Raw genomic sequence first — 22,577 nt, 5'->3', positions numbered from 1 at the left:
GCCCGGAAAACTCTAACAACAAAAATTTGTAGTGCCAACTGTGATGTTGGATGGAGGGTGTAAAATGGTCTGAAACAGTTTATGTGGATTGGATTGTAGACAATATTGTGCTGCCAGATTTGTGGAAACAGTTTGGTAATTTTACAAGCAACACAAGTAAGGGCCTGGCATGGTGGCTCGGTGGGTAGCACTGTTGCTACAGTAAATCCTGATAAATAAATAAATCACAAAGTAAAGTCAGGAAAGAGATGGTTCCACCTTTGGGATGAATTGGAATGCCAAACATAGGCCAGGTCTTATTAGTGTCTAAACTTACTAATCTACATTACACTAGTCTCAGAATGTACTTGTATTTAAATGTCCACGGGCTTTAATGTAAGTGAACAACCGAGTATAAGATAACCTGACAAAACCATGGGAATTAATGTTGAGTTGGTCAGCTATAACAGTCTCCACTTTTCTGGAAATGCTTTCCACAAGAATTTGTGTTTTTTGTACGCAGTTGTAGCCTAGTGGTTAAGGTACTAGACTGGTAATGGAAAGGTCTCTGGTTCAAGCCCTACTACTGCCAGGTTGCCACTGTTGGGCCCTTGAGCAAAGCCCTAAACCCTTAACTGCTTAGACTGTATACTGTCCCAGTACTGTAAGTCGCTTTGGATAAAAATGTCTGCTAAATAATGTAAATGTAAAATGTATGTAGACACTGCCAGGTTGCCATTGTTCCAAAACCATGGGCGGTAATGTTGAGTTGGAGCTATAACCCCTTTGCAGCTATAACAGTCTCCACTTTTCTGAAAATGCTTTCCACAAGAATTTGTGTCTTTTGTAGGCAGTTGTAGCCTAGCAGTTAAGGTTCTGGACTAGTAATCTAAAGGTCACTGGTTCAAGCCCCACCACTGCCAGGTTGCCACTGTTGGGCCCTTAAGCAACCCTCAATTGCTTAGACAATATACTGTCACTGTACCATAAGTCACTTTGGATAAATGCATCTGCTAAATGCCAAAAATGTAAATTTGGAGTCTGGCTTTAAAAAACTGTGATCATTTATTCAAGAGCTTCTGTAAAGTAAGGCACCAGTGTTGGACGAGAAGGCCTGGCTCACATCCGATGTTCCAATTCATCTCATATGTCATAATGTCATTTAAGGAATGTGTTTACAGGTGTACAGCTGACATCACCAGGTGTAGTGCGTCGATCATGGCATGTTAATAATGCATTTATAATGCACTGAAATACAGGAGTCATAGGAAACATTATTCCATCTTTCTTGCTTACTGTGTGTCAGAAAGCAGAACGTATAATTGAACAGCTGAGCTGTCACTTAAAGGACACCCTCTCCTAAGCTCACTGTGTGATTGAATGCTAACAGGACAGTTGTGCTAATCCTGCTCTGTGGCACTGCATAATATGCCACAGGATCTGTCTGTTGCGACGTTAACACATCTTTTAAGCACCGCCGCGTTGACCGTTAACATTTGCTGCTTGACACATTTTAATTTCGCTACAGTTTAAAAAGGGCTGTCTGCATCGATCTGGTAACATTTAGATACAGCGTTTCGTCTGCAATTTTTTAGATGTTGGAAGGAAAAAACATGAATGAAAATGCCAGAGAATAAAATGTCAAAAGTTTGCTAGAAACACAAGGTCACACCCGCATCTTTGGTAATGTTTAGTTGGTATTTAGGAAAAATTATAGTGTAGGACTTGAAGCAGATTATTCACAAATCATGTGGAGCAAAAAGTATGTGGACACCTAAAGATTACATCTGTATTAACATCTCAATGTAAAACCGTGGGAATTAATATGGCAAGAATATAAAAACAAGTCAGTAAGCACCAACACCAAGCTACAATGGTGACCTCCACTTCTTCTTTTTTTAAAAATATTTTCTTTATGCCTTTTCTCCCCTTTCTTCTCCCTTTTAGCGTGTCCAATTGCCCCACTGCATCATGCTTCCTCTACACCAATGCCGATCTCTGCTCTGATTGAAGAGAACGAAGCTAACCCACGCCCCCTCCAACACGTGGGCAGTAGCCGGATGCATCTTATCACCTACACTTTAACGAGTGCAGTGCAGCTTAGCTGCGTGTTCGGAGGGACACACCCTGAGAGCACTCTTTTCTCATCTCTGTGCAGGCGCCATCAATCAGCCAGCAGAGGTCGTAATTGCATTAGTCATGAGAGAGAGACCCTATCCGGCTTAGTCCTGCCCATATGAACAACAGGCCAATCGTTGTTCATGTGGCCGCTCAGCCTCAGCCGGCAAGGCAGAGCTGAGGTTTGATACGATGTTTTTGAGATCCCAGCTCTGGTTCCAGCGTGTGTTTTTACCACTGCGCCACCTGACCAACACACGCCCCCTCCGACACATGAGCAGTAGCTGACTGCATTTTTTCACCTGAACGGCGCATTCAATCAGTCAACAGAGGTCATAATTGCAGCAGTTATGAGGAATCCCCTCTGGCACCCTCCCTACGAACGAGCCAATCATTGTTCTTGTAGGCGCCCAGATTCGAACCGACGAGTTTTCTGGTGTGCTAGCGTGTTTTACCACTGCGCCACCTGAGCGCTCACTAAGCTACGATTAATAAAAACTTTGGTCTGGCCAGTACACTGTGGGAGACAATTGTTAATTTAAACTAGAAGTATTGATACATGATCAGCTGATGCTTGGAACGTGTAGATATGCTTAGGGCATGATTGCTAGTAGTCATATTCCAATGTTCCAAGTATACTGGTACCATGGAATATGGAATGTTACTGGAAAGTGGTTTAGGGGAAAAGAGGTGTATCACTTAAGGTTTGTTGCTATTGTTTTGTGGTTTTGGTATCTGTACATCGTGGAAAGTAAAGAACTTGTGCACATTTGCTACATAAACCCTTGTGCCTATTGTCTGACTTTAAGTACCCTTATGTATGGCTGTATACACACACACACACACACACACACATTCACTCTGATGAAGTGCCAGCCATTCACGACCACACTGCCTACAACTATTACAAAGCTGAAGTTTGTGTGTCCACACACTCTTCCCCTATTCTGAACACCTGTAAGCCGAGCACACCACCACCCCTCTGTGCTCCTGTGAAAGTAGGCCATTGTCAGTAGCAGCGGTGTCAGGTTCAGAGAGGCCGCTTCATGCCAGCTCTACCCGCCCTGAACCTCTGTGTGCTCCCCAGAGTGGCCAAACCTCACCAACTCTTCCTCCAAACAAATTTGCTGTAACTTTAGCTGCAATTTGGTCCTGAATTGGGAGCAAGTAGTGCAGGTATTGTGCAGGGGGAATAAGAGTGCCACTCAAATGTGTGTGTGAGTGTGTGTGTGTGTGTGTTCTGGCTAAAGGGGCTTCATTGGAAGGTGGAGGTAAGAAAATGATACCTGGAGCTTTCATGTGGGGTAAAGTAGGGCTCTTATCAGTGGGAGAGCCCAGACAAGAGAGCTGCTGCCACAGGAAACTGGAGCAGCCTTCACCTGCTTTGCATTTAGATAAAATACACCCATCCTGTCCGAGAGAAAACCAGAGAAAGGGAGTAAAGGAGGAACATATGCTCTAGGGTTTGTTTGTGTGTCTGTGTGTGTTTGTGTGTGTGCGTACACTGATTTCCTCTGTGTCACATCTTTACTTAAGTTGTTGCTTGTGGTACCAGTGGCCTTTAGAACTCACCACAGTTCATTTATTTATTCATTTATTTGTTCTACATTTATATTTACATTTATCCAAAGCGACTTACAATTATCATTGAATAGAATTTGAGCAATTGAGGTTTGAGGACCTTGCTCAGGGGGGCAACAGTGGCAACTTGGTGGGGCTTGATGGTGAGGCTTGAACTGGGAACCTTATGATTACTAGTCCAGTACCCTAACCGCTGAGCTACCAATGTTCATTGTTCTCATAAACTGTTTTAAAGACCAGGTACTGGTGTGGTTTTGGTTGGTGTGGTAAAACTAAACGACCAAGAGAAAACCCACACAGAATAAGCCGAACATGCCAAACTCACATCAGACGGTAACTGGAGGTGAGCTCCAAACCAGGTTCCCAGGATCCTAAAGTGTGTGCCACACACACACTACCTACTGCGTCAGCTTGCTGCCCACCAAAAAGAATAATTATAGTTGAACAAACACATTTATTGCAATAAAAGATCTAAACCTTTAACGAAACTAAAACCAGAAGTAATTTTTTGTTAGGCTTTTTTTTTGAAAACCTGATAATCCATGTAATCCCAGTATAAATTTACCATATACAAAAAAGCATTTTGTGATGTTACTGAATGCTGGACTGTCTTTGTGCCCCTATATATGCTCTATGAAGTTTTGGTCAGGTAATTGTGTTGGAAAGTTGCTGCAAAGCTATGAGGTTTAATATTTGGAATGAATAACACTTTTGAAAATGCAAATTAGAGGCATTTTCTTTAGTGGTCAAAACCCACTGCATGTTTATACAGTGTATTCAAAAATGATTCAAGTTTTTACGCAATTTTTGCTGTGGATTTGATTTTGAATGAATATAATTGCCATTTTAACAATTAATTACTTATAATGCTGAAGTGAAAATGTTTTTAGAGAGAGAGAAAGAAAAGAAAGGAAGAAAGAACAAACAAACAACCAAACGAATGAATCATCCTTGAGATGTGACATCTTACTTTGCAATTGAAAATGATTGTTCATAGTTGAAAGGCACATACCTGGGTCTATAAGGGCCCGCAATTGAGTTGCAGGATGGAAGCCACTGTTGAGTAAAATGTACATGACAGCTTTCTTGGAGTTTGCCAAATTGAAAACTTTCTGAATCAACTGTATATAATTAGTTATTTAAGTTGTGGAGCCTTTATCTGCATTTGATATTTAGAAAGAATTCATAAATACGTACAGTATACTACAAAAATGGTCAAAACGTTATAAATGTGTCAGTAGTGGTCAGTCAGTCAGAGATACAGATCCAAATATGTTACTGCTGTGGTACATACGATGGTGCTTGCATGGACTCACTGTGTATTTTAAGTAGGTTGCATTTAGTTTTTTTTTTTTTTTTAATGAATTTACTTTCTAATTTATCAGCATTGTTTTTTGGCAAAAGGTAATTTTTTGTTATAATTAATCTGTCATTAATATTTTTGTATCCCAGTCTTTTGTACCCCACTTGCTTCTCATCTTTTGTGCGGTTTCAAGGTCTTTAGACGCTAATCAAACCAAATAGCCCTTGTCTGTATCAAACTTGTCCATGTTCTTTTTAGCTGATTGCAGAATCAGCAGTGCATAGGTTTGTCTATATGTTGCATACATTATTATTAATGTATTATTATTATTATTAAAACGTCAAGATCAAAATCAGAATCCATAGAATCCTAACCCTGAGTATCCAATCGTACTGAACTATTAATCATATCGTGTATAACTTACAGTTTAATTATTTACTGAGTGCTGATGTTTGCATTATTAATCCTTACACATTACCTAAACTAAATCGAGCTCTTTTAACCACTTGCAGTGTTACTTTAATAAATCCTCTCAAAAGTTGAGTCCATTCTGACAAATCTCCAGTTTTGTTCAACACCAGGAGGTGGCAGTACAGCATCATTCAACAGGAGCCTGTTTCCCCCAAAATCCCAGCCAGAAACCCAGTGCGAGTTACTGACATCCATAATCAGCCTCTTATTTGGCATTTCTCTCCACTGTTGGCACCATTTAAAATAATCAACACCACTATGATGACTCAGTTCCTGCATTCCAAGTAGAAGAGCTGTTGCGGGGTGTGTTGGTAACACACTTTTAATGTGCTAATTCTCAAAAGCATTCTCCAAAGTGGTTGTACACCACTCAGGAACTGCAAGTGCCAAAGGGATATTAAAATCATTTGCCAAAATATAGTACACTTTTTTTTTCTCCAAAAACATTGAGAAGCTTTTGAAACACTTAGCTATTATATACAGTTCTCGCTAAAATCTAAATAGTTTTAATACTTTATCTTGAGGGTTTTTATGACTGATGCTTAAAATCAAATTGGTATTCTAATCAGACTTTTAGAGCCCTTGATATTGGATGTAACCTAGTTAAAAGTGCTAAAATGAATGAAGTACTGCTGCAGTAATTAAATAGGAAACTGCATTAATAGAAAGCAATGACTTAAAAGTACCAATTACACTTTTAAGGAAGCTGAACGTGTACTTTTTAAATATAATAATGCTATAGTTTGCTAATTTAGGAGGCAATTAAATGAATTTGAGAAATAAAATCACCCTTGTCGGTATATCATCAGTATTTAAAATGCAAGTTGTGCTTTTTTCACTTTGTTGCAGTAATGTTGACTTTTTAATATACAGAAGTGCTTTTGCTAAACTTTAAAAATTCCTTAGAAAAAGTCCTGCTTTTACAACAACTACCTGTGTATAAGCTTTTACACTTTTCTTTTTTAAATACATGTGTAGTTTAATTTTATGTTGCGGTTTTCCTTCTTTTAGAGTTAAGTTTTAATGTTGCTGGGTTTTTTTTAAAGAATGCTCTCGGCCCACAGTTCTCAAAGTGGAATCCTGGGACCCCAAGTGTGCTGAATAGCCACAGGGTGCTTAAGTTTATTATTTATTTTTAATCACATGGCAGAGGTGGAGAGTACTATTATCTATTATTAAGTCTATCTATTATAAATTGTATAGGCTTAAAACAAACAACGGCAGACACATAAATGTGTTTCTTATAGTAGGCTCATTTACTACCCTCTTAGTAACTACTAGTATTAATAAAAAATAAGTATAATTAATGTTAATTCAGTCCTAATGCACTTTTAATAAAATAGGTACACTTGTGCTTTATAGGATTCTGATTTTATGTTTTCCAGTATCATTTTAACACAATAACTGATAGGGTTCTGTAAGTGTGTTTTTTTGGTGATGTGCTTACTTTGATTTACTGTCGGTTGCTTTTTTGTAGGTATATTGCAGATTATTATTTATTAGTTGTTGTAGTTCTAAAATACTTGACGTACTGATCATTTGAATTGGATTGAGTGGGTGTACATTAAATCCAGACCCTCACAGTCATTGATTTATTTTATTCCTAGTCTCTTAATATCATAATCAGAAACTTAAAAACTAAAACTGGTCACTTAAAGTAAGTTAAAATTGATTTAAATTAAATAATACCGGTCAGAGTAGAAAGTGTTTAATTTAATGTCATTTGTATATTCTGAAGACATATAATAACTTCATAAAAACTAAGCTTAACTAATGGCAACTGCCAAAAATGTTAATTTTTGACTAATTTAGAATTAAATGATTTAATAATTATTAAATGAGTTATAATTATTGAATTATTTATTTAATAAATAATTTTATAAAACTAATTGGTCATTTGAAAAGCTTAAGTCATATGTATATATATATATATATATATATATATATATATATATATATATATATATATATATATAATATTAAAACAAATATAAATAATTACATTTAAATCTAATTGCAGATTTATTAAATCTAGTGTTAAATCTAATATCACATTTCACTTGTTAATAAAATGACCACAAAAGAACAATGCACAGCATCACTAAATGGACGTGATCATGATCATTATTTTACAAACGCTTTTTACAGAAGTTACCGAATACAATTGTTTTTTTATGGAACAAATTTGCTTTATACCCACTAAGTGTAAGGGGATAACATTTTTTAACCATGGAAGGGGTGTAAAAGTTGTAAGACCCCCTACCATGTGCACGGAAAAAGCATTTTCAGTGCAGTGCATATTGTATTACTGAGATGACACTGGGTGACTGTGCAGGTGGGACAGTTTCGGCAGCCTGTGCACTGACCAGAACAGTGCAGGTTGGGTCCAGTCCCACACAGGGAGTTGACTGACCGAGTGACTGAACTGTTCATGGCTTTTCTTGGAACTACCTGGATGCACTTTCACAAAGCTGCAGTGCCACGTTCACAGATTCAGTTTCCTTACTCTTTCACTCTGACCTTTCCTTTCCCTCTTCTGGTGGATTTTGGGAGGTTTGTGCTTCTTCCCCCAGTGTGAGGGGTCTGTCGAGGCTAAAACGGGCCCCCGGTGTGGGCATGGGCTGTGAGAAACAGAGAAGGGTCAATCTAAGCGGCCAAGGTGTCAACTAACACTGCCTGTCAATCAAGCACAAATATCCATCTCAAACCCACTAATTCCAGAGGGTGCAACCAGCAACAGGTTAAATAATCCCAAGACATGAGAACTCGATAGGCACTGAGAGGAGTGATTTACATTTGTGTTTTAATATTAGTAGGAGGTTGTTTTAACAAAGAACAAAGAAGGAATTTATCCATCAGTTTTTTTGGTATTTGTTGCAATGACAATGATTCATTTTGTGGTTTTATTTACAGTGTTACAATCACTTATTTTATTATTTACATTAATACATAAAAGAACTGATAAGCTTATTTTTTCTTGAAAGTATGTAGTAAAATATTATATTTAAAAATATTAATATTTTACTAGATACTTTCAGGCTTGTTTGGCTTGTATTTTTTCCTGTCTATATAGGTTTCCTACAGTAACTCTGGTTTCCTTCCATCTCTGACCCCTGTGTGTTAGTAAGAGAATGTGTAAGTCACAAAGATAAATCTGTTAGTAGGTATAAAAAACGAATTAGTTTTGTGTTTTATCAATTATTCAAAGATTAAACTTATAAAGTTGGACAAAAAAACATTTAAAGATTTAAACATTATGTAGCATTTCCAAATCAGAGTGTAGGAAAAAGTATTTCATTTGATAAAATGATAAATAGTAGATACATTTTAAAAGTCTTTAAAAGTCTAGGTTATCAATTTCTTTAGTATTTTAACAATAAAAGAACTACATCAAAAAATCTTAAAATCTTAGAATTACATCAGAATTGAAACCAAATGTAAACAATTATTTAAATTAATTTAATCCATAAAGGGGTTTACATTTCGTCTCATGTCTTTTAAAGCGGCTTCTACCTCAGGCTGTTTTTAAAGTGTTTTGTTTGCAGCTTTGGCAGAACGGTTTTGTTGGAGCGCTGTTCTCCTGAATTGAATATCATAGTGTTTTATTTTGCAGCACACTGCAATTTCAAGCACAAAAAGAAGAAAGATGGTGAACATCTTTCCACAGTTCAGGAGTGGGTGTGCCAGAGAAACCAGAGTGATTTTACAGACTGCATAAGCAGTGCTGAGTTTATTCAAGCCTCCAACAGAGGAACAGAAAGATGTTAAGAAAAAGAAAATGTTTGTGTGTGTGTGTGTGTGTGTGTGTTTGCTTGCCTGTAAACATTGTTGAATTATTAAAATGATTCCTCCTGTTTTGAGCACCTCTTTATTAACAGAAGAAAATAAAAAGGCAGTAAACAGGAATGCTTCTCCTTGTTACGACATGCCGTCCCATTACACTCTCATCATCATACCATTAATATTACCATTTATTTCTCTTCTCTTCTCTTCTACTACACAAAGCTTTTCCTTTTACACAATTTTTACATCAAACCAAGTACAATTTTAAACAAGTAGCCAAATAAAAAAACATTCACATTGCATGAATAAACAAGAAATTGAACTACAACTAAACCTTTGATTCTATACAAACTAAACCTACTGCAACCATTTCTCAAACAAGTCAATTATATTATAATAAACAAAATACATTTTAGACTTAATTTTTTAGTTTATCTAATACTAATAAAACTAAAACTGAAATGTAAATATAAAAACCTAAACACAAAAACTATTAAAAACTAATTAAAGACTAAATCTTGACAAAAAATAGAAAATAATAAAAAATACACATAAAACATTTAAAAGCAGTAACTACTAAACTGAAACAACTAAACATACTAAAACTAAAAATTATAAAAATAAAACATGTTAAAATGTAATTTATAGAAAGAACCAAAACACTTAAAAAAAAAAGTAAAAATAAAAAATAGTTAAATCTAATAAAACAAACTGTAATAGCACTAATAAGAACAAGGTAACAAACTAACCTAGATACATAACCAAGAGCTTTAAACAATCTATATCTAAGTTTTATTTTACATGAAATATTTGAATTACATTAAAATAAAATAAAATTAGATTTTTAAATAATGGTATTTAAACATTTGAACTAGTTGTCATTGTTCATAAAAGTTTATTGTATATCTGCTCTACACATATAAAACACAAATCTATATGTTCGTGTGTGTACTAGTGTTTGTACACTTTTCTGCAGGTGTGTGTGTGTGTTGATAATGGTAGTAGAGCCCTAAATGACCACACTGCTGCCCCATCACTGTAACCCTGAACTCCCACCTTGCTCTCTCTCTATTTGTGTGTGTGTGTGTGTGTGTGTGTGTGTGTGTGTGTGTGTGTTGTTAACAGAGGAAGGTCAGGGTCATCAGTAGGAGACCACTTAGCACTACAGTGTTTTCATGGTTGACTATAAAACCAGATTTAATTTGTCACTTGAAAACTGTCCACAACAATCTATTGTTTTGATTTTGTGAGCAATATTACATTAACACCGTGTTAATATGCACTGTGATACACATCCTAACTCTTTAGCTATCACATCCCGCCACCTTCATTATTATCCGGGGTGTGTGAAATTGTCACACCCTGCTGTGTTTCATATTTACTTGTAAATGTGTTTTACAATATAATCAGTGAGTGAACATTTTAATCTTTTTTTGATGAGTGGTTACATTTCTCTCTGTACATGTGATGTTTGATTAATAGCTAATACAAGGGAGGCGAGATGAAGTACCTAGTTGTGACTTGTGTACTTTTATTGTCTGGTTCTTCTAATTGAAAAGAAGAGCATTCTTTCAGATGTCCTTGATGCCATAGCGGTTCATTAGAATTTTTAAGAAATGATTACAGCAGATTTCACAAAGTTCATCATGATTTACAGTATTTACATTAAACAATAATGACTGCTTTATTTATGGAAATAACATTTAAAGGGCGGTGGGGCAGCATGTATGACTGTTGTACTGCTTCAGCTTCTGATTGTTGGTGAATTAACTGGTGAAAACATTTGGTCATTTAAAGCCGTGAGTGGTAACTGGCACAAGGTTCAGTTCAGCAGTGGTCTGTTCAGGGTTTGAATGTGAACATACATTGTGTATAAGTACTGCTACAAGTTACTCTAAGTTTATTAGAGGGTTGTTTTTTTATTATCTGCATTCTTAAATTAAGAATCTGAGTTAGTTTTTTTACTATTAAATGTGACTTTACATTTAAATATCTAAATAAAATATTAAAAAAATATATCTCATATAGATATCTGGGAATATGGGTCCTGGGGAACTGGGTTAAATTTTCTTTCAGAAACATACAGACTGTGCTTTGGTTGCTCTAAATTGCTTCCAGGTTTTGCGCCCTGTCCACTGTGTATTCATATCTTGTGCCCAATGTTTCCAGCCAGTGGCAAACAAATAAATACAAATAATTTAGTTAATAAATATGGAAGTTCCATATAAACTATTCTTATTATTAGTTTCAGTTTTCAAGTGTAATTTTTGTTATACTTTTGTAATACATAATTTTTTTTAATTGTTTTTAATTTTAGGGACTGATTATAATATAGTTTCATAAATTGTAAAATGTAGTTTTTAGTTTACTGGTGGAATAGCTGAAAGTTTTAGAGCCGTGTCACATTTTAAAGAGGAATAAACAAATGCGTCGTACATTGTGTATTATAACTTTAACTTTCTCTTTGCTACCTGCCATTAATCTGTTTTCTAAATTGGATTTAAATAAATGTTTGATTCATTAATACAATAAATTAACTATTTAAATAACAAATTTTATTTAAATGTATTTTGTTTTTAGAATTTTGTATGTCTATTTAAGTTATTTATTTAAAGTTATAGTTGTACAAACATAAGAGAGTTTATTGTATGTTTTTCTACCTCTTCATACTGGTCACGGTCTGGTTCATTGGGCAGGAGGCAAGAAACATGAGATGAAATGAATTTGTTTAATATAGAAAAAAGGATTATTGAGAAATTCAGGTGATGATCTTTCCTCTGATCTTTTTTGTCTTTCGTTTCTGTTTTTCCGTCTCTATCTGTATATGTGCAGCTCTTCGTATTGGTGGTGTGGAACTTCGAGCTGTACATGATCCCGCTGGCCTTGCTGTTGCTCCTGGCTTGGAACTACGTCCTCATTGTTTCAGGAAAGGACAATCGACAGAGAGATGTGGTAAGTGTCCCCTCACTCCCGATTCATCTGTGCCTCACTTCTTTTTTTAATGCACTCATTCTTGCATTTTCAAATTTAAAAGAATGAGTTTATACATAATAAAGTAAATAGGTTTCAGTACATTATTTTAAATGACACAGGAAGATATACATTTAAAATATTTGTCATAGGATTTATCATGAATCTAGAAGAAAATACCAAAAATATGTTGAACATAATTCATCAATTTAATTTACAGATATTTAGCCCTATGTATAATGTGCCCACACACACACAAAATTAAATACATTTTTTTTGTAATAATTTGCATTTAGAAACGTTCTCTAGTTCTCTTCTTTTATAAGTTGTTCTATCAACATTCCTAAGAAAGCATCTGGAATTCAACTTTAAATGAAACAAGCTTTTGAGCTACATTTTCACAAAATCTACATTTTTGAGAGAGGATTTTTTCTTTTTAATTACAAATACAAATCACAAAAGATAAATTGAAGTTTACATCTAGATTTAATTCCTTTGCCTTTGAACGCTGCAGTTCTCCTGATTGATTCCTATAGATGGCGACATTGCTTGCAAAAATTCAGAACCAGACTCCTACTAAAACTGCAAACTGAAAAGTTGATCCATTTAGTAAAACGCAATAAAAACAAAAAAATCTGTGATTTGTTAATATTCTTAAAATATTCTTGTATTAGTCAATCAGTAAAAAAAGTACAGACTGATCAGCTTGATTGTATTTTTTTTTGAAATATGACACAATAGTTGGAATGGGGCAAAATACAAAATTAAATTAAAGTTGTATTTTTTATTACAAAATAAGCTTTAGTGACAAGATAATTAAGCAAATGCTCAGTCTGGAAAGCAATGATGGATCTTTGATCACCAACCAAACTTTGTGAGAGAGGTGTCTTAAAGCCCTCTAAGTCCAAGTTCATCTCACACGAACTAAAAGACAATGGAAACGTGTTCTGTGGTCAAATGAGTCCATGTTTCACCATGTAATGAGAAAAACGGATGCTGAGTTCTCCTTACCAAAGACCAAAAATAGATGCTGGACTATTATCAGCAAAAGGTGCAAAAGCCAACATCTGTAAAGGTGTGGGGTGCGTATGAGACCTTCATATGTTTAAAGGTACCATTAATGCAGAGGTATATACTGGGATTTCTGAAAGACATATGCTGCCATCAAGGCGACATTTCTTTACATGCGCTCACACACACACATGCATGCATACATACTCTCACTACATACAAACATTATATACATACATACTCTCACTACATACAAACATTATATACATACATACTCTCACTACATACATACATTATTACATACATACTCTCACTACATACATACATTATATACATACATACTCTCACTACATACATACATTATTACATACATACTCTCACTACATACATACATTATTACATACATACTCTCACTACATACAGTGTATCACAAAAGTGAGTACACCCCTCACATTTCTGCAGATATTTAAGTATATCTTTTCATGGGACAACACTGACAAAATGACACTTTGACACAATGAAAAGTAGTCTGTGTGCAGCTTATATAACAGTGTAAATTGATTCTTCTCTCAAAAAAACTCAATATACAGCCATTAATGTCTAAACCACCGGCAACAAAAGTGAGTACACCCCTTAGTGAAAGTTCCTGAAGTGTCAATATTTTGTGTGGCCACCATTATTTTCCAGAACTGCCTTAACTCTCCTGGGAATGGAGTTTACCAGAGCTTCACAGGTTGCCACTGGAATGCTTTTCCACTCCTCCATGACGACATCACGGAGCTGGCGGATATTCGAGACTTTGCGCTCCTCCACCTTCCGCTTGAGGATGCCCCAAAGATGTTCTATTGGGTTTAGGTCTGGAGACATGCTTGGCCAGCCCATCACCTTTACCCTCAGCCTCTTCAATAAAGCAGTGGTCGTCTTAGAGGTGTGTTTGGGGTCATTATCATGCTGGAACACTGCCCTGCGACCCAGTTTCCGGAGGGAAGGGATCATGCTCTGCTTCAGTATTTCACAGTACATATTGGAGTTCATGTGTCCCTCAATGAAATGTAACTCCCCAACACCTGCTGCACTCATGCAGCCCCAGACCATGGCATTCCCACCACCATGCTTGACTGTAGGCATGACACACTTATCTTTGTACTCCTCACCTGATTGCCACCACACATGCTTGAGACAATCTGAACCAAACAAATTAATCTTGGTCTCATCAGACCATAGGACATGGTTCCAGTAATCCATGTCCTTTGTTGACATGTCTTCAGCAAACTGTTTGCGGGCTTTCTTGTGTAGAGACTTCAGAAGAGGCTTCCTTCTGGGGTGACAGCCATGCAGACCAATTTGATGTAGTGTGCGGCGTATGGTCTGAGCACTGATAGGCTGACCCCCCACCTTTTCAATCTCTGCAGCAATGCTGACAGCACTCCTGCGCCTATCTTTCAAAGACAGCAGTTGGATGTGACGCTGAGCACGTGCACTCAGCTTCTTTGGACGACCAACGCGAGGTCTGTTCTGAGTGGACCCTGCTCTTTTAAAACGCTGGACGATCTTGGCCACTGTGCTGCAGCTCAGTTTCAGGGTGTTGGCAATCTTCTTGTGGCTTTGGCCATCTTCATGTAGCGCAACAATTCGTCTTTTAAGATCCTCAGAGAGTTCTTTGCCATGAGGTGCCATGTTGCAACTTTCAGTGTCCAGTATGAGAGAGTGTGAGAGCTGTACTACTAAATTGAACACACCTGCTCCCTATGCACACCTGAGACCTAGTAACACTAACGAGTCACATGACATTTTGGAGGGAAAATGACAAGCAGTGCTCAATTTGGACATTTAGGGGTGTAGTCTCTTAGGGGTGTACTCACTTTTGTTGCCGGTGGTTTAGACATTAATGGCTGTATATTGAGTTATTTTGAGGGAAGAATAAATTTACACTGTTATATAAGCTGCACACAGACTACTTTTCATTGTGTAAAAGTGTCATTTTGTCAGTGTTGTCCCATGAAAAGATATACTTAAATATCTGCAGAAATGTGAGGGGTGTACTCACTTTTGTGATACACTGTACATATATACATAAATACATACATACATACACACAGATACACACTAACACATACGTGCATTGATACATACATACATACATGAACACACATATGTATATGAATAAACTTCTATACATACATATATACGTGCACACACACATATACAAACACACATACTTGTATACAATCATACATACAAACACACAAACATACACACACCTGTCGAAATATCACGGTTTAAAGTACTATATGTAATAAACATTTTATTATCTACTGCACACATTTAGTCAATATGCTATTTTTTATTTTTGTTACTTGCGCAACCCAATCAGGTCAGGTGTCAGGGTTTCAGTACCAGGTATCAGATCAGAAGTTACACTACTTGGATCTGTAGATGGAAACCACATGAACATTTCTGAAAGTTAAGGGTCACGCTCATAAACTTTCAATCCTTTAAACCTCTCTCTGTCGTTCTTACGCTTCATTGTTTTGCATTTTGACGACAGTAACCACAACAGACGATACACTCGTAGAGCTGGCAGGAGTGAGAGAGTTCCGCTTACTTACACAATAAACAAATACACACACACACACACACACACACACACACACACACACTGTACACATGTGGTCTGCTTTTCATTAAACTAAAACCCACTGATGAGCTTGGCTACTTTCTCTTCCAGTTATTTAGAAAGGGAAGTTACTTTATTATGAACTCCATGGGAAGGAATTTGAGCATTTCTTCATTGTACAAGAGGTTTGTATGAGTGTGTTAATGTATGTGTGTGTGTTTTGTGTACAATAAGTAAGAATATAGTACATGCTGTAGTAGATAAATTACGTTTTGTCTATAAAATTAAAATGTAAAATTATAATATACTAAAATTATACCATGTTGGCTTGGTCGTGGTGTATTGCTTGTGGATTGGTGAACTGGCTACTTTAAGTTACTCTTGGTGTAGTTGTAAGATTGAATACAAGAGTGTGTGATGCCCCAGATTAGCTTGTTGTCTGTATTCCCACTTTGCACATAGTGTTACAGGGATGAATAAATCACAAATGTATGTGTACACACTAAGCACCCTGTGTCCTCTCTGATGCTCATGCTGGTACCTCAGTCACACATGAGAAGTCACTGTATCCATCTGCCTTGCTTTTTTCAGACATGCCAAATTGTGTCTGTAGAGGGCTCAGCTAAGCCAGTGGCACCACAGAGGCATGACTTCAGGTCTCCGCTGTGGTGAGCTAGCACATTTGACTGCTTTGCCTCTTGAGCGACTGTGTTTTGTTCTTTTTTAAATTTATTTTCATCCACGGATTATTTTAATCCATGGAGACGCCAGGACAGTAACCTAAGAATTAAACAAGGAACCTTGGAGCTATGAGGTACTAATAAATAAAGAGTGAATCCAAGTTAGGGATGCCAGTTCATCACAGGATATCAAACATTCACTCAGTCTTTTACTCCTATTGGCAAGTCTGTATGCTTTCAGCTTTCTGACAACAGTTTGGGAAAGGCTCTTTGTGTTTCAGCATGACTGTGCCACTGTGGACAAAGCAAGGTTTATAAAGGCATGTCAAGTACGAGATTGGTGTGGTGAAACTCAAGTGGCATGTAAAGATTCCTGACCTCAACCCCACTCAAACCAGACCTTTCTGATCCTTTCTGAACACCTTTGTGTCCAAAATTGGTGCCTGAATTCACAAAATCTCTTTTGACTAAAGGGGCACATATTTAAAGACACAATGAACCAAATACAACATTAATTATGTTACAATGTTTGTGTAAAACAGTTTTAACATTATTTTAAAGCTGTAATTTTCAAGATTAGAACAGGGCTCAAATAAAGGAATCATAAGTAAAAAAATATGCAGTTGCATAATCAGTATATGTTATCATATGATCAAGCAGTACCAGATTTAGAAAGTAACCACTTTCAGTTGTCATTTTCCTGAAGAGGGTTGTTACCTAAATGGTTGACATGTTAGCTCGACTCTTAACCTGTAGTCAGCTGACCTCTGACTCCTGTATTATTTTCTGTGATCTGCATGTCACCCTTCCACCAATTACCTGACCTCTCTGTCAGAGCTTGTTATTGTTTAGGCTTTATTTTACCATCTGGGAAGACAGTGCTCTGAACACTGGAGCATACTCTTAAACTAGGGTTTTCAAATGTGAAATGGTCTGATGATGGCGGGTCTATTTAGTTTCTTTCTTTCACAAGCCGTGGTATATGAATGTTCAATATGGGTTCAGAGGGGATGTGAACCAGCTTTAGAGTTTACTCGAACACATCATGACTTCTGAATCAAGCCAGTCGATGATCAAGAATTGCCTGAAAAAAATACTTGCGCAAGTGTGTCAATCATCAGTAAAAATCTTCACCAAGCCTGTAGATTTTTAAGAATTTATGAGGAGAACAAATACGGTAAAGACCATCACTGTCTACATCAAAACACTGGTACTTTTTCACCAAGCAGTGTGGTACAGAATGATGCAGCTAATAATTCACATTCAAAACTTTCCATCAAAAGTGGAAACAAACAGTTATTTTTTATATGTATTTTTATCTAGACAGTCTATTTTTGCACTATTTTTAGCACTACCCATGTTCCACTTGGTAATCTAGGAAGAAGGATTACCAAGTTCAGCACATGAACTTAAAAGTAAGCTTATTATTAAAGTAAGCTTATTATCAACCTATGTATTCACCTCCAAAAACATGCCAGTGGGTGGATTAGTGGCTCTAAATTTCCATAGGTGTAAAAGAGTGAATGAGTATACTGTGTGATTTATATGGTGGATAGACCCACCATTACTCTGTTAATACACCAGTTATAGTGAAGACTCCTACTGGTGAGTAATGGAAATCCACTCACTTTATATCACCAACTTGGCAACCCATAGGAGGTTGACATTTCCTGTCAGTGGCCAGCTTACCCCCTGCAAAGAGACTGTGATCTGAGTGCCTTCACTGACCACCCCTTCACCCTCAGTCTGCAGTTCCATTTGTTTGGAGACCTGGAAGGATTCGGTAGAGCTTTGTGACATCCACTTGGGCTTAGTCAAGCGTTAGACAGCTCAGCTGGAATGGAGAGGAGCAGGACCCAAGGCTGCCCCCGGAAGACCCTTGCTGCTGAATCCACTGGCCCGGAAAACACTTTACCAGATGTTTTGGAAATGTTAATTATAGCAAATACTGTCAAAGCTGGAGAAACATCCTGACATCTCTTTCACCAGCCAGTATGCAATTAAACATCTTCTTAGTGACCTTGTCAGTGCTTTGTGGGTAGGGGTAATGCAGTTTTAGTGCTTGTGTTTAATTTGATTTTTTCTGGCTCTGTATTATGCAAACTGAAACAAAGCATTGTGCAGAAAATCAGGCTAATAGATAAGAAAACTGAAACAAAAAAAACACAAAAGATTTAATTGCACTCAATTTATTAACACCTGAAATTTCCTTTGTTCCACAACTTGATTGTAAGCCATTAAAATGATGTGTCTGCCATTTCTTAATGAAAAAAGTATTTACCCATGTAAAACACCATTATTATGACTTTTTTACTTACCTTACTTTACCTTAAGTATTTTTGAGTAATTAGTAAACAATGTGTTAATAACGTATTAAAGATTAAAATATCCTTACAAACCAAGTACACTACATATTAACAAAGCCCCAGTTTTAGGGGTGTGGTGTCCTGAGTACTAACCAAGAACTGTACAATAATAATAAGGTCTAGTTTTAAGTAAGCACTATTTCTCATTTGTTTTATTATATGTAAATATTAAAACATTTTATTACAACAAGATAATTGGTGCAATTTCTAATAAAAAGTGACTAAATCTTTATTTATTCATTTTATAGATTTTAAAAAATCCCTTCCTTTAATCATCAATCATTTTAACAAAAATTAAATACAACAGAAATGAACTAAACAACACTAGTCAAGTTACATTTTTGCACATATACCCTGGTAGTGATGTGTCGGGACATACCCTGAACAGGACACCAATCCATCACAGGCACATTTCTTTTTTTTCTTTTTTTTTTGCCAACACTTTATCAATTGGAACCAAAACACAACATGTGAACATATACCCTAGGCAGGGCTCCAATATGTTAAAGGATAGATACATAGATGGATGGATGGAGGTATGGGTAGATAGATAGACAACATATAGATATTGATAACAATAACGAGTAGATTCTTATGAACAGCAACTGTGATGCATTGTGTATTCTGACACCTTTCTATCAGAACCAGCATTAACCTCTTCAGCAATCTGAGCTACAGTAGCTCGTCTGTTAGATCGGACCACACAGGCCAGCCTTCGCTCCCCACGTGCATCAATGAGCCTTGGCCGCCCATGACCCTGTCGCCGGTTCACCACTGTTCCTTCCTTGGACCACTTTTGATAGATAATGACCACTGCAGACCAGGAACACCCCACAAGGCTCCAGTTTTGGAGATGATCTGACCCAGTCGTCTAGCCATCACAATTTGGCCCTTGTCAAACTCTCTCAAATCCTTACGCTTGTTCATTTTTCCTGCTTCTAACACATCAAATTTGAGGATAAAATGTTCACTTGCTGGCTAATATATCCCATCCACTAACAGGTGCCGTGATGAAGAGATAAATAACAATATATAACAATGATATAGGTAATCCTAACCATTGGTATGATGTGGGTATGAATGTATATAATACATATAATAGCAGCAATAGCGTAATTACAGATGATATATACAAAACTATATAAATATAAGTATGTGAATGAAGAATATGAATGGTATGTAAAGAATAATATTGATGTAAATATGTGTTTACATCCGATTCAGTGCCCTGACCGCTGCAATGCAACTAGTTGCAATGCCATTTTTAATGTACTATTTTTTATTGATTTTTTCACTATTTTTCAGAATATAAAACAAAGGTAAAAAAAATAAACTACTAAACTATATCTTCAGTAGTGGGGCAACAAGAAAATGTTTAATCAGGAAATCTGAACAGGACAAGCAATTACTAAACATAAAGTAAGCTTACAGTGTATCACAAAAGTGAGTACACCCCTCACATTTCTGCAAATATTTTATTATATCTTTTCATGGGACAACACTATAGACATGAAACTTGGATATAATTTAGAGTAGTCAGTGTACAACTTGGATAGCAGTGTAGATTTACTGTCTTCTGAAAATAACTCAACACACAGCCATTAATGTCTAAATGGCTGGCAACATAAGTGAGTACACCCCACAGTGAACATGTCCAAATTGTGCCCAAAGTGTCAATATTTTGTGTGACCACCATTATTATCCAGCACTGCCTTAACCCTCCTGGGCATGGAATTCACCAGAGCTGCACAGGTTGCTACTGGAATCCTCTTCCACTCCTCCATGATGACATCACGGAGCTGGTGGATGTTAGACACCTTGTGCTCCTCCACCTTCCACTTGAGGATGCGCCACAGGTGCTCAACTGGGTTTAGTCCATCACCTTTACCTTCAGCTTCCTCAGCAAGGCAGTTGTCATCTTGGAGGTTGTGTTTGGGGTCGTTATCCTGTTGGAAAACTGCCATGAGGCCCAGTTTTCGAAGGGAGGGGATCATGTTCTGTTTCAGAATGTCACAGTACATGTTGGAATTCATGTTTCCCTCAACGAACCGCAGCTCCCCAGTGCCAGCAACACTCATGCAGCCCAAGACCATGATGCTACCACCACCATGCTTGACTGTAGGCAAGATACAGTTGTCTTGGTACTTCTCACCAGGGTGCCGCCACACATGCTGGACACCATCTGAGCCAAACAAGTTTATCTTGGTCTCGTCAGACCACAGGGCATTCCAGTAATCCATGTTCTTGGACTGCTTGTCTTCAGCAAACTGTTAGCGGGCTTTCTTGTGTGTCAGCTTCCTTCTGGGATGACGACCATGCAGACCGAGTTGATGCAGTGTGCGGCGTATGGTCTGAGCACTGACAGGCTGACCTCCCACGTCTTCAACCTCTGCAGCAATGCTGGCAGCACTCATGTGTCTATTTTTTAAAGCCAACCTCTGGATATGACGCCGAACACGTGGACTCAACTTCTTTGGTCGACCCTGGCGAAGCCTGTTCCGAGTGGAACCTGTCCTGGAAAACCGCTGTATGACCTTGGCCACCATGCTGTAGCTCAGTTTCAGGGTGTTAGCAATCTTCTTATAGCCCAGGCCATCTTTGTGGAGAGCAACAATTCTATTTCTCACATCCTCAGAGAGTTCTTTGCCATGAGGTGCCATGTTGAATATCCAGTGGCCAGTATGAGAGAATTGTACCCAAAACACCAAATTTAACAGCCCTGCTCCCCATTTACACCTGGTACCTTGACACATGACACCAGGGAGGGACAACGACACATTTGGGCACAATTTGGACATGTTCACTGTGGGGTGTACTCACTTATGTTGCCAGCTATTTAGACATTAATGGCTGTGTGTTGAGTTATTTTCAGAAGACAGTAAATCTACACTGCTATACAAGCTGTACACTGACTACTCTAAGTTATATCCAAGTTTCATGTCTATAGTGTCGTCCCATGAAAAGATATAATGAAATATTTGCAGAAATGTGAGGGGTGTACTCACTTTTGTGATACACTGTATATGACAACCCTCATCTTCTCTTGACTACATATACTAACAAAACATGGTTTCATCTGTACCAAGTATATTTGTTTTTAGTCCTCATTTTCATGATTTATATTACTCTATACTACAGTACAGTGTTGTATAGTAGGATTTTGTGTAGTAACTGTCCAATAGTGACTGTAGTACATACACTGTATTGTTTAAAACACAGTGATGTAGACAGCCAGCTGAAAGACCTGAAGCCTTTCTATCTCCCATGAGGTTTGTTCTCAGGGAGAAACTCGTCATCTGTCCATCATGCCTTCCAACTTCCAGTCTGGCTTCAATTCGAAATGAGATGCCATCATCTCGTGTGGCCAGAAAAAGAGCCAGTGTCTCCAGATAAAAGACATCGTATATGTTTTACCAGGTCTAAAAATAGCTGTTGTTATTTTAAGTAAGTCTATATTTACTTTATGACTTGTAATGAGCTGTGGTTGTTTTACATGGTGCTTGAGGTAAACAGATACTTAAAGTTTTTTATCTCTCTATCGTTTTGTCTGGTTTGAGCTCTGCTTTGTCTGTTTCTTCCATTGTTTGTGTAATTTCAAAAACAAACCTCTTGGATGGAGCTTCATGAATAAAGGATAGGCTGTGTTTTTCCTTGCCGTTTTCTGGTACAGGTGGGCTGCTCTGGGGAAAACAGAGAGC

General features: G+C 37.2%; 1 protein-coding gene across 1 annotated transcript in view; it reads left to right on the top strand.

Moving 5' to 3' along the window:
- Positions 1-22,577, top strand: part of LOC134335229 (multiple C2 and transmembrane domain-containing protein 1-like) — a 164,072-nt gene that overhangs the window by 101,603 nt on the left and 39,892 nt on the right. The window contains exon 15 of the mRNA XM_063017727.1: positions 12,068-12,187. Within this exon, the coding sequence (XP_062873797.1) occupies positions 12,068-12,187 (120 nt within the window). The remainder of the gene's footprint in view (positions 1-12,067; positions 12,188-22,577) is intronic.

The sequence above is a fragment of the Trichomycterus rosablanca genome, chromosome 21 (assembly GCF_030014385.1).
Source record: "Trichomycterus rosablanca isolate fTriRos1 chromosome 21, fTriRos1.hap1, whole genome shotgun sequence".
Taxonomy (NCBI): Eukaryota; Metazoa; Chordata; class Actinopteri; order Siluriformes; family Trichomycteridae; genus Trichomycterus; species Trichomycterus rosablanca.
The sequence above is the reverse complement of the archived record's forward strand: the minus strand, read 5'-3'. Positions and strand labels throughout refer to the sequence as shown.